This window comes from Scomber japonicus, chromosome 14, assembly GCF_027409825.1.
Source record: "Scomber japonicus isolate fScoJap1 chromosome 14, fScoJap1.pri, whole genome shotgun sequence".
Classification (NCBI taxonomy): Eukaryota; Metazoa; Chordata; class Actinopteri; order Scombriformes; family Scombridae; genus Scomber; species Scomber japonicus.
The window spans coordinates 31,701,545-31,715,388 of record NC_070591.1 but is presented as its reverse complement, the minus strand read 5'-3'; the positions used below and the strand labels follow the sequence as shown (position 1 = coordinate 31,715,388).

The following is a 13,844-nucleotide window of genomic DNA, read 5'->3' as shown; positions in this document are numbered from 1 at the left end:
TCTATTGCCTACCCCTTGTGATATATTTGTAGAAATATAATAGTTGCAGCTCTTCTATCACAGCATTTAACATATAACTGGTTTCATTATATTTTTAATTGGGTAAGGTGGCACATCCTCTGATCTGATCAATGTCATGAGGAGGAGGGTCTGTCCTAGGCAGCATGACAGAGACCACATTTGTTCATATGGATCACCAGGTATTGAGGTCTTCAGAGCATCTTTTTTTCAGCAGCTATATTAACTTGCCTGTGTTGCTGCAGAATTTAAACTGCACTTTCCAACCAGGAAGATTCCTGTTTGTGCCACATGCTTCTCAGGCAGAGTGAAGGGAAGCTGTGATGAGCTGGACTGGCTGTTGGCAGCTGGCTGTGTGTTGTTGCACTTGATGCAGAGCAGATAGGATAGGACAGAGGCTAGGCAAGGGTTTGAGACACTGGAGGGGAAAGTTCACGTCTCGGTACTTGTCAATATGTGGACTGATTAAAGTTTGTCTGTCAGGTGTTGGACTTTCCTGGTGAAGCTCCTTTCTCTCCTCTCAGCATCCTCCTTCACTTTGGCTAACTAAGCACAGAGCACACTGCATCCTCTTAGGTCAGATGCTGAGGCCTGGTTGTCTCTCTTGATGCAGTGTTGTCTGGGGAGGGGGGGGGGGCTGGCAGGTGTGGGAGTGGCTCTCATCTTCTTCACAGTCAGAGGAGACATTGATCCTCTGTGTCCACCACAGCTTTCAACAGGGATAAAGTCTCTTCAAAGGATTCCAGGTGGGCTTCATCCCTTGGACTGTGATCTTTCCTTTGGTGTAGTATGTGATGTAAGCAGTGGTTGTGTTAGCCTTCTCACTGACCATCATTTTGACAGAAAGGGGTTTTGATTTTCATTTTTTAATGATGATAAAACATTTTATAGTCTTTGTTTTCATTCATTCGTTTTTTGTTTTTTTACTAATTGGCGCAGCTGCACCCCTCTGGGAACTGTAGTGGGCACAGACTTATTACAAAGCATCCAGTCCATAGTTCTTCAATACATGGTCAGTTCAGTGATGTTACCCACATGCTCTTATAGATAGATATGATAGATTTAGTTACCTCTGTGATGTAGTCTATGTGCAAACTGATTGTCGTCTCCGCTTCACTTAGGGCATTCATCAAGTCCTCTCTCATATTAACTGTTTGCATCCTCCACCACATCAGTCCTCCTTTTTTTCACCTCGTTTATCAACACTGTCACAGTTATTGGGCTTTTTAATGAAGCTTCAGACACTCTGCTGCCATGACATTCTGCTATAGTATATAGTGATGGATAAAGCCAGCTAGACAATGAGGTCATGAAACTAAAGACAAGACAAGACTACTACATTAATATGCACACTCGTCACCAACTGTACAGTGTGTTGAATAACTTAAAGTAACAGTTGATCACCTTCAGTCTAATCTGTCAAACAAATGGATGGCCTTCACATTTTTCTGTCATTGTTTAAAAAATTCCATCAATGATGTAAAATATTCTATTAATGCAACCTCTGATGGTTAACAGAGGTTCATTCTTCTTTATAGATCTTTGATTTGCCTCCTGAGTTTGCTGCACAGAGTATCTTTCCACATGTAGATGGAATCAGTGAATAATATTAGGTTGTTCTTCCTTTCTTCTTTTCATTGGGGGTGATCAGTGAAGAGGACCTCTGGGTTTTCACACTTCTCCTTCTATTAACTGAAAAACTCAAAATATTTATATAATAAGAATTATTTTTTAACTTTGTAGATTCCTGACGTTGTTGTCACACAATCAGTTCAGTCAGACAGCTAATGAGTGCGGCTACGGAGTGATGTGTCTTATATATGATCTTAGGCTGAGCCTTCTCTCACACAGGCTACATAATCTGCCACCAGCAATGTTTGTCATTTATTACACCAGCTAACAACATGAAGCCTGCTACTATTACCTGAATGTTGCTATTGGCCATTTTAGCCATTTTATTTATTCATTTATTTTTGTAGAGCATGGAGAGAGAAACGCTTCAAGCTGAGCTTAGTGAATCAATATTTTGCCAAATGGGATCTGCTTCTGAAATTGAACAACCATCAGAACCCATATGGTGTGACCATATGGTGGGCAATTTTAGGAAGAAAGTCAAATGTATTTATATAGTGCTTTTCATAGACATTAGTCACAAAGTGCTGTACATGAGCATGATGCAACATATAAAGATAAAGAATCATAATAGAAGAGGTGACCTCCCAAGTCACTTAACTAAAAGAGCAACATTCTATACAATGACAATAAAGAAATCTATCTATCTATAAAAGAGCAAAATGAACAGAGACACTGTAATTAGCAACTGTGGTCGAGCGAGGTAGAGAGTGAATGAAGAGAGGGAGAGCTGACAGTAAGAAAGCCGGTGAATCAGATATAAATAAACAACGTTATTTTCTGATTGTTTCACAGCGGTTACGTTCAACAGCACTATTAAACTTCCCCACACACCTCCACTCAACCCTGCAACTCAGCCTCAAACCTCTGAATCTGAAACCATGGCATGTTATTTAAAAGCAATGTAATGGTTCAATGTAAGAAAACAAAGGCTCGTTATGTTATTGTAAGTGTAATAAAATCTGTAGTTTTTACAGGTATTCATTGGGATATTATAGGGGAACTTAATTACAACAAGTTACTGTAAAATAATACTGTTAATTATTGTGAAATGCTGGTAATGCTTCTAACAGTGTACCAGAGTAAAAAAAATAAGAAGAGGCATTTAATTTAATCCACCCAAAAAGTTAATTGAATTTAAATTAATTTAATTATTTTTTTCCTGGTCAAAAAGGGATGAGCAGAAATGAACTAATGGTTGGATTTTCTTTTTATATTTAAAATAATAAAATATAAAATCACTAGCAAAAAATGACCAGTTTTCTTTTCTTTTGTCATCAAGGCAAGAGAGCATAAATATAAATAAAGAATAAAAATCCTCTCTGTGTCACAGCAAATGTCTGATGGAGCGTTTGAGTTTCTATAATGTTAATAACTATTTTATGAAGCCCATAAGGTGCTAAAATAAAATACATTTATACCTCTGACCCCCACTGTGGTTATACAGACTGAAGTATGACTTATTATTGCCTGTAAATTTCATTTAGAAAAGAGCAGTAATGGTTAGTGGGTGAAATATCTTGTTCAGCAGGAGAACAATTTGCCACCTTGTTTTACTTTAAATCCTAGGAAGCAACCGTAAAAGGGTTTGATGGTGAAGAACTTATGACTTGGCCAGAAAAAAAATTCAATCAGAAGATTTTTCTTTTTTTCCCCCTTTAATCCCTGTATTATATTTAGCTAGTTATTATTGCTAAAAAGCTGTCACTGAGGCCACACATTGTTGCAGAAACAGCTAGCTAACATTAGAGTAGTATTGCGTCTGGTGTGTGTGTCCAGTTCGGATGGTTGTGTTTGGTCCCAGTCTGTTCCAGCCGGCTGAACAGAGCCAAGGGGCCGGCTGAGGAATGTCCTGGTGACCCTACACACAGGAGACACAAACAGAAGCCAAAAGGGCCACAGGGGGGTGGGGATGGGACAACTGGGTCTGTGTGTGTGTGTGTGTGTGTGTGTGTGTGTGTGTGTGTGTGTGTGTGTGTGTGTGTGTGTGTGTCCATGCATAACAGTGTGAATTTGTGAGAGAGAGAAAGTGCCTGTTTGTGTGTGCATGCATATGTTTGCCCATGCATACCAGTTTGTAAGAAATGGGTAGTGTGTGTGTGTGTGTGTGTGTGTGTGTGTGTGTGTGTGTGTGTGTGTGTGTGTGTGTGTGTGTGTGTGTGTGTGTGTGTGTGTGTGTGTGTTTGTGTGTGTGTCAGCGGGGGTCAGCACTTGCACCCTGTGGCCATTGTCTCCCTCTCTGACCGATATAAAAGCATCATAACCCTTTGAGCTCAGACATATTTAGAAAGCAGATAAAAGCACTTTTTACAAACTAGATACACGTCAGACACAAAGCTCGGGGTCAAGCGCAACAAATTAACAACCCTCTTACTGAGGTGGGGTGATGGGCTGTAGGGTGGGGGGGGGGGGGACTGGGCAACGCTAAACCACTCCTGGAGTCCAGAGCCAAATGCCTCCACATTCCCAGAGTGGGGATGGGCTCTTTCCTTTGCATTCATGTGTAATTGGTGTTAGGGGCAGAGTCTGAGATAAATACTGACTTATGTTTTGTGTTTGTATTATGTGCTCTTCATAGAAGACTTGTTTGGAATTCCTTCATTTGAACAAAAGTCAAGACAGCTATTGATGTCTATGGACAATTATGAAAGGCAAGAATTTCAGTCATTTGTCACACAGTCAAGTCCTATCTCAGCAAGTGGAGATTTAACACATTTGTCTCATTGTTCTGTGTTTAGTAAATACAGTATTTAACATGTAATGAACTGAGACTTTTACTGAAACTGGCTAAGGCCACAGAGAAAAATCTGAAAAGGCTTATTGCTTTTGATTTGTGTGTGCTAAATGTGATTGAAACAAATTTCGGACTTATCTAGTAGTCCAAAAACAATTAGACATCACAAAAATACTAAATATTCTGTAATTACAACTCTTCTATTATAAGGATTTGCTCTGTTTATATCAGTGTAAAATGAATGACCATTGACCAAATAAGACACACATTACAGTATGGTTTTTGTTTTTTTACTCTTTTCAAACATTTCAACAATTAAACTAAAAAAAATAAGATTTACTGATAATGAAGTAATGATTAGTAGCAGTGATTTTTTACATATTTTTCAATACCCTCTAACATTCAGTATTACAGCCATCATCTGCCCAGATGTTCTGTCACCTCCTACTCTTGGATCACTCGTGTCCTTTTTCTTTTAATAGAGCCAAACACACAATTCAGTTGTTCGCAAAGACACATTTTTGTTCTGTTGCCAGACAACTGCATCATTATGAAATATCAACCAAGAGTCATAAACTGTACCTTGTAAGCAAGGATATGGAGTAAGAAATGTTGCATTTCATATAAGTACCTCATACTGAACTGTTACTACAACAGGAGGATATTTTTGTGTTTATTCACTTTTAGATTTTCCGATCCTAAACCTTCTTAATTGTGTCAAAACCTAGCTCTGTGTGGATGGAATGAGAAAAAGATACATTTTCAAATGTGACTAACAAAATGACAGCATTTTAAAATGACTATGAGTATCTATATGTTTTAATCAGAAGATGGGTAGTTCACTGTCCGGCTTCTCCAGTCTGCATGTCTGGAAGTGATCATTCATTTCATTGTGTGAGGTAAGCATGAATAACTTCATTTGGGAGCATATGTATGCCGGATGTCCATTAATATAACATGATATTCAACAGTCTTGCATTGGGCTCAGCTAACTTGTAAATTACACGATTACATGATACTCATTTTTAACCTGTGTTTGTGTTTGGTATTTTTCTATTGATGTTTACATTCTTGTATTGTTATATTGTGTATTTGTAATTATATTGTGTATTTATATTCACATTCTAATCTAGCTATCTAGCTAGCTATCTATGATAACACACAATGGCCTATGGGAGTTTACAATTAGCCTGCACTTCTTTGGACTGTAAGAATGAATTGGAGCTCCATACTGAAAGATCCCAACTTTATATAAAAAAATCAATTCAATTAATTTGAACATATACAGTTTGCACATTACTACAGAAGTTTTTTCACAGGCCTATAAAATTCAAAACATCACCTCAAACTAGCAAATCAGATTGAACAGATCTGATGATGATCTGGTCACAGAACTATGCATATTCTCTGCACTGAAACTATTCAGTCTTCCAGTGATAGCAGCTTCTTGTGAACTGCAGAATGTGTAGTTGGTGTGTAGTGATGAGCGTCTGGACAGCAGCAGTGTGTCGGTGGTGATCTTGGGAAAGCGTGCTCTCTGTGCAGTCAGCGTGTTGATTTGGAGCTAACAATGTTGGTACTGTTGGACTCAACTCCCAGCAGGGGCTCTCTCACACACACACACACACACACACACACACACTGTGTGTGTGTGTGTGTGTGTGGGGATGGGTTCCCACTGGGGACTGAGTCAGTTTGTGTGACCCTGCCACACAGGCCCTTAGATAATACAGCCAGCTGATGAGGTTACCCAAACGGCAGTGGAGGCCCAGCATGTTGCTAATGATGAGAGAAGTGTGGGGGGGGGGGGGGGGCACAGATTGGGGCAGAGGAGGGTGACTCTGTTTGGTCAGAGATATGACTGTGCGTGTGTGTGTGTGTGTGTTTAGGGGGGACACCTGCCCCACATTAGGCGAGAGAGGCTCTGACCTTAGCTGCTATAATATCAGTGCAAGCTCTGATCCCAAGATCAGGCCTTCTTGGTGTTTCCGAGGGGTGAGGGAGTGAGAGGAGATGAGAAGGGGGGAGTCAGTCTTTCATTGTATGACCGCTGTCCCCTGCCCTGCCTCCACCAGTGCCACAGCCCGCTGAGGGGTGAGTAATGTGAGTAATGGAGAGTAATAGGGTCCAGATAGTGAGTGTGACCATAACCCTATTGTATCCTGTGTCAGCGAGGTCAGAGGTCGCCCACTGTGCATACTGGTCCCGGCCCCGCCCGACCCATTTGGGCCATAAATGAGTTTACCCAACACTAATTACTGAGGCCTGCCAATGGGCCACACTGCCTATAACGGGTCTGACAGCTGCTTCTATGCCTCACTTAGATATCCTCACACCCCCCCAATATCCCCAGCCCTGTCCTGTCCTGCCACCCCTTTAACCCCCATGCACACACACTCACACACACATCACCACATGTGTGTGCTGATGCCAAGAGCATCCCTTACAGTGTGGCTCACTGTGTTACATATCAGTCCTCGTAGAAATCTCATTTGGAGCCTTAATCAATCAATTCCATCAGTTTATTTTCTATATATATTTTATTATTGCTTTAAGATGTACAAAATACTCTGTAATAACAATAACAATGTGCTGATATTATCGCAGATCCTTCTTCTCCCTCATGTAAAAGTCCAGATTCTCTAAATGTGTAAATGTTACTAATTTCAAAAGTTGAACAGCTGGAGTCAAGATGTCTCCTACATCATTGAAATGTCTATTATTGTTCACTGGAGGCTTCAACTTCCACATCACAAGTGTGCCAGGATTGGCTCCAAACTAGTTCACATACATCTTAAACTGAAATTCAAGGTGAGCACAAAGAAACTTCTCTCCTTTAGTAAATGAATGTAAAAAACAAACATTTAATAGAAAATGTTCACATAATCTTGCATTTAACCTTTACTCTAGAAGGTATTTCTAGAGGTACAATATACCTGAAGAAGGTCTGTGAAGCAAAACATATATATATATATATTAAAGTATGTTTATTGAGCCAGTGAAGACAGTGTCCCTTCCTCTTTTTAGTACGTAACTACTTCACCAACACACCTGTGACACAGACTGTGTGACTCTATAAGGTACTTAACAACCTTTCCAAAGGATAGGTTTGGTTTAAGAAGTTATGGGACAAAAGCAGTTGTGGCTTTTGCTTTTCTTGCATGTATATTCATACAGGCCCTGGTGGTCTAGGCAGGGTGCTGACCAATAACTGCATCATTGGTTTGTCGATAGTCTAACAAAAAGATGTAATGGTTTGATGCAGTATTCTCTTCAGACCTGAGTAATGTCAACAGATCTTCCTTTCAGACTTGTTGACATTAACAATCAGGACACCTTGGTGGACTCTGCGTTGATTGTGCTGATCATTAACTGCAACATCCAGGTTTGTGTCCAGACAGGGATTGTATAATAATGCTTATAATAGTGAAAACATTATTTCAAAGACAAGTTACAAAGTGGTAGACAAAATAATCAGACATGGTCTACTCACTAGCTGCTCTGGAGTTTGGATCGTATCAGACACTGTTCCTCAGCAGACAGATGTTGCCCAGTTGTTATGGAACTGTTTCTGTAGGTTGCAAATGACTAGCAATGTTATTGTTAATAATGTTATAATACAATTATTTTCCTATCTAATTGTCTGTGCTTAGGCAACATTTGTGTGTATTATTGCTGAAACAGTTTATGATTTAGTTGGAAGTGATGACAAATGTGATAATTGATTAAAGATCTCCTTTAAATTGAATATTAGCCTGTGAGTGTTGTCCATGCTGGAATAACACTCATGTTTCCTGTGTCCCTGCCCTCTGAGTGCATTTTCAAATATTTCCCCACACTGCAAAGGTAAGCAAATGTAGAGTATCACAGCCTCCTTGTCTTTTGGCATTTTATAAGACAGAGGACATATTGGACATCATCAAACTGTATTTTATTCTTCATTTAAATCTGTATTTTTAGATTGAAGTTATAATTTTTCTCTATGCGACTGTCTCTGGGTCTCCATCAACTCCGTCAGTAGTATTCTCATCCAGCATTTGTCACTTACTATCAGTGTGTGTGTGTAAAAGACTAGCCCTCCCCCCTGTCCGTCAACCCTATAGGAGGTCACTAAGCCCTGAGACTCAGGTCCAGCCCAACAGAAGCCCCCCTACCTCCAGCACCCTTGGTCACCACCCCACCCTCTACATAGCTTCTAACACCCAAACACACCCTATCAGCCCTCTCCCACAGCGCTCCTCCCCTCTCCTTTCACTGCTCCTCCACCTCTCCACATGCATGGCATTCAGCGTGCATACCTAGCCTGCTAATTCCAACCTGCCACTCCAATCAAAGGATCATGAGTGTTGTAGTTCTCTTCTCTTTTCTTCTGCTGGGAAACAATGTGTGATGGATAGAGGCAGGGATGTGTGTGTGTGTGTGTGTGTGTGTGTGTGTGTGTGTGTGCTGCTATATGACAGTAAGGAGAATCCTTATTTTAATCATAATTTTGTCTTGATAAATAGATATATATGTGTATTCCTGTGTGTGTGCTCTCTCCACAATTACTGATAGACATGTGTGGTGCACTCTTATTCCTGCACTCTCATGTGAACATGTGATAATAACAGTTGCCTAATATTGGCAGAGCTGCCTCTATTATGATGACATTGTCTTGATTTTCTGGTCATTATTAAAAACACAAAATCTTAGTGATTCTTTATAGTATTGTGGTTTATATATTAAGTTTCTACTTCAACATTACTAAGAATTTTTTTTAATTGTCTGTCATTTTTCAGTTTTATTTAGATTGTTATTAATGTGCCATGTATACTGTGAGAATACTATAGTAAGTCCATGACAATTAAAAATATTTACTATGAGAAACAATTGTCAGCGCTGCTTGTATTCAGGGTCCTGCCAGTGTGTAGAACACACCAAGAGCTGATCACAGGCTTTATGTAATAACACATTTAGGTGGCAGGAAATTAGGCTGTGTGGCAGTTGAGACTGAGTGCAACACCTTTTTCTGATCCTCTATGTATATATAAAGCTATTCTACTGTTTTGCTTGTATGAACACAGTGTGAGTCTGTGTGCCATGCAGGCTTCTGATCAATCTTACAGTTTGTTAAAATGGGTCTGAGATTGATCCATGTGTCACCCTTTTCTGTTAGTAAATTCAGATAATAACAATGAGGTGCAGATGATCATATTTATCGTCATTAACATCCTGGATCGATAGATTTAAATGTTTTTGTGAGACATTGGATTGTCTGTCTGTAACTGCTACTCTCTGTCTCTGTGTGTGCAGCTCTTTTGTGACGGGCACTGCTTGCTGTGAGAACTTCTCCCCCCTTCGCATCTGGGATGTTGAACGGTAAGTCATGAAACAGCCTGAACATCATCCAACAAAATTCCAATCCTTGTTAACCATTATAACAGCAATGCACACTATTATCCACCTATTCAGCTGCTGCATTTATCAAGGACCCTGTCACACAGGATAAAAACGGGAGATTGACCACCACTCTTTTACTTATTGATGACTTTAAATAGCTGTCAGAAATGTTGTCCTTCTGCCATTAAATGCAATCTTGCAGAAGAATCTTAATAATCTAAAGCTTATTAAAGACTAAAGCATACTATTGAATTCTGGTGATGGCATCTTGTAATGGCATGAAACAGATCATTGCTCTGGATGTGAATAAAAAATATGGTTCAGTAGGAGATTTTGTACATATGTTTGCAAACAGGAGCAGCACCAGAGCAGTTTAGACAAAACATACAATGAAAACTGCATCAATAAATATGATTTCTGAATCTAATCAAATCTAATTGAGTTGATCACTGGCTCCACTTGAAATAATGATACCATTCTAACATTTAACTAAAGCACTAGGTCACGTACACAAGGATATTGAGGGTGTGTAATCTTCTAAAAGACTGTGTAAAGTGAGTTCAGACATTTTCTTCTAAACACATTGAATAGGCTTCACAAACTGTGTTTCAAGATTTCTGTGTTCAGGATTTAGTGGGAGGGTCTGAAAATCATTAGCATAACCCCGCCCTGCTGCCGTAGAGGTATAAATACATTCAGCACACACTACTACTACAGTCTACAGTTAGCCAGTTAGCTGAATTAGCCCCCGAGCTAGCAGCTGAATTAGCCGCCGAGCGAGCAGCTGAGTTAGCAGCAGAAAGCTCTCAGACGTAGCGTCCATGTTTCTGGTAGAGGTGGTGACTTTGATTGACAGGTGACACTTGGTAGGGGGCGGGGTTTCAGTGAACTTGGTGGGCACTCCCACAGTGTTTGGGAGCAGAGAAAGAGGCTGATTTTTACACAACTTTGAAGCCTAATTTCATATATTTGGTGATTTTTTTAATCATTCAAATTTGGCGGGGTGGTTAACAACACACTTTTCTGTGGTATGTCAAACTCAGAACACATATTTATTCTTACTTTACACAGACTTTAGCTGCACCAATCACAATGGTGCACAGACGAGAGAAACTCTTTACACTCTGAGTGCTGCTGCAGCTCTTAATGCAGACACTGCATCAGATAAACCCTTCCTGAAACAAAATGGTCAGATATAGAGGTAGCTGCACTGCTGCGCAACATCAGGGTATGAAGCTTACTCCTTGATACTTGATAAGCATCTACAGTATTTTTATATTGACACATGCAATCCAAACAGTAGCTAAGTATTTGGACAGTTACACATTTTGTTATTCAGGCTCTGTGCTTCAGCAGATTGTAATGAAATAAAATAATTGATACTACTATATTAAAGTTCCATGTTTCTGCTTTAATTTGAGTAAGTTTACACCATTGTAGAAATAACTGTGTGGGAGATATAGGACCCAAAGTTGATGGCAATGGGACAGATTCACATGAAGTCAAACAAAATGATCATATTTAATATTTAGTGTAAAATCTTATGCAGTGAATGACTGGCTGAAGTCTTGGAGCTATATTAGACATAGGCAGACATTTTCTATCTTGCTGTTCTTTCTTTCTCCACACTGTCCACACTTTTGATAGTGGTTGATTTTTGATAGAGGTAGATTTTTGTTTCATCAGTCCATAGAACTATGTTCCATAACTCTGCAGTCTTAGCTGCAGTGTGTTTTGAGGTTTACCAGAGGGCTTGAATCCTCTAAGGTTCTGCTCATCAAGTGTTCTCTTGATCGTTCACAAAGAAACATGCTTACATCTTGGAGAGAATTCTTGAATTGCTGTGCAGTCATCGTAACACTAACATGCTTTTCTGCTCATCAAGAGTTGTGCTCCTTCTCCACCTGCTCGTTTCATCATTTCTATTTTTCCTGTGCTCACCCGCATTTTTTTAGAATGGACCCAACTGTTGACTTTGGCAAACCAGCTACCTTTTTTCCCCCACAGTGGCCCTAATCCTCTTCCGTAGATATCTCTGATCGAGTTTTGCTTCTTTTTTTTTTAGGTTGATTATTATCTTTTTTGTGTGTGGTCACCTCTTTACTCTTCATATTACTCCACCTCGTTCTAAATTGTAACTTCAGCTTGGAGTGAGATTTTTCTGGAGGGGGTTACATGGAGGCAGGAGTTTATTGGGTAGCAAACCTATACTCCAGATAAACCACATAGTTTACTATTCTTCTATGAAGTATGCTCCTGACCAAGCTCCCATCATTTGACAATCATATAATCTTGTATTTCTTGGATTAAGTCCCGAAACAGCCGCCTGCACTAGTATAGGTTAGTTCATTGAGGATATCCTGAGAACCATGAATGCACCAAGAACAGTAGAATTGGGTAGATCAGAGGATGACATGATTATTAGAAGAATGGCTATTTCATATGTGAAATGTTTTTCATCCCATCCAACCCTGCTCTACCTGAGAAACAACCTGGTCAGCTCAGAGTTGCACTGATTGGAGCCAGTTGGGGGAAGCAGGGTCTTTTATTGAGAGATTGATTTGAGAGACATTAGAGTTTTTTTTGAAACCCTGTAAAATATTAACCAAAAATGTAAAATGTAAAATGTAAAAACCTATTATTGGAAGTCACACGTTTCAGAGTCACACAGACACAGAACAAGTGTCTGACTGCTTTCCACAAGAGAGAAATACAGGCAGTAGTCCCATATAAAGAAACTACACTGTGTCTCCCTCCCCTCCCCCCTCTCTATGATGGTCCACTTTTCACTCCACTTACTAGTGTGACTGTTCACAACTATAAAGAACTATAAACACTGCGTGGTCAGACATCACATTGTACGAATGAGGTCTGATCAACCACAAACTGACCTAATCCATCATCTTCCCTCTCCTGCCTTACTCACTGATTTCAACCAAATTCAGCCTCAATGAAAGTAGAAGCTATCATCATTAACATGTACATGTTCATGTTGTGTCTCTCTACATGTGCTTTAATACATTCTATGTTCTGTGTTTTCAAACATAGTTGGTTTAGAGTTTTGATTCTAGTTCTGCTGCATTATGGGTAACTTCCAGTTGTCTTCCTGTTGACAGTGCAACTTTTGCACCACTGGCTTTACACATATTTTTGGAAATTATGGACAACAGTCCTCATTTAAATAAAAGAATACATAATGTTTGAGTTAAATATATTTATTTATTGTCATTGCATATAAAAACATAACAAAATTTAGTTTGCAGCACCAAAAAATCAGCATAGAAGGGCCATAAATATAGGTTAAAGTAATGAATAATGCACAGATAAGTGACACAATAATAAATAAATAACACAAATAAAAGTAATAGGGATAATAATAATGTTCAGTTAAAGCATGTTGTTGACAACAGGAGGGTTAAACATATGACACACATTGTGGTTAAAGGCTATAGGAATAAGAATCTCATCTCGTATACCGATTTGAACAAAATGTTCATGTTTTGGTGATGTGAATGTTTTCATGTAAAACAAAGCAGCAGTGTCACAGTATGTGGCCCTTACTGATATAAAAGCAAATGCAATGCAGGTTTGAAAACAGCCTGCACTCTGGAACTTGTCTTGAAAATGAGGGTGTCTGAAAATTCCTGTGTTTGAAAGGCGAGGCTTAAACCTGATCCATTCCTTACAAGGTTGCTGTAATTCCCAGCTTTACCTGGGCCAATTAAAACAGGCCGACACAACACAACACACAAAAAGCTGCTTCCTGCTGCCAAATGGCCTGGAAATCTGAGGCGGGGGGCGGGGGACAGACTGAGGAGAAGGGATGGGAGTTGGAAGTTGCAGGTGTTGAAGGAAATTGGTTTGGATTGGAACATAGTTACAAGGAGCACGTCTTTAGAGTCCAAGTGAGGTTATTTTCTCCCTGAAATGTATTTATCATGAAACGACATGATCACATCATCTTCAAAAACCATATTGAAATCTTATAAAATATCTTATCCTATCAATGCAATTCAATTCAAATTGAAAGAGAAACCCAAGTTGTATGCAAGGTTAAACAAATAATTAAATAGTATTTTTT

The 13,844-nt window shown here is 39.4% G+C and overlaps 1 protein-coding gene across 1 annotated transcript in view; it reads left to right on the top strand.

The window, feature by feature from the left end:
- fbxw4 (F-box and WD repeat domain containing 4) overlaps window positions 1-13,844 on the top strand; it is a 61,123-nt gene that overhangs the window by 19,244 nt on the left and 28,035 nt on the right. The window contains exon 6 of the mRNA XM_053333099.1: window positions 9,677-9,742. Coding sequence (XP_053189074.1) covers window positions 9,677-9,742 — 66 coding nt within the window. The remainder of the gene's footprint in view (window positions 1-9,676; window positions 9,743-13,844) is intronic.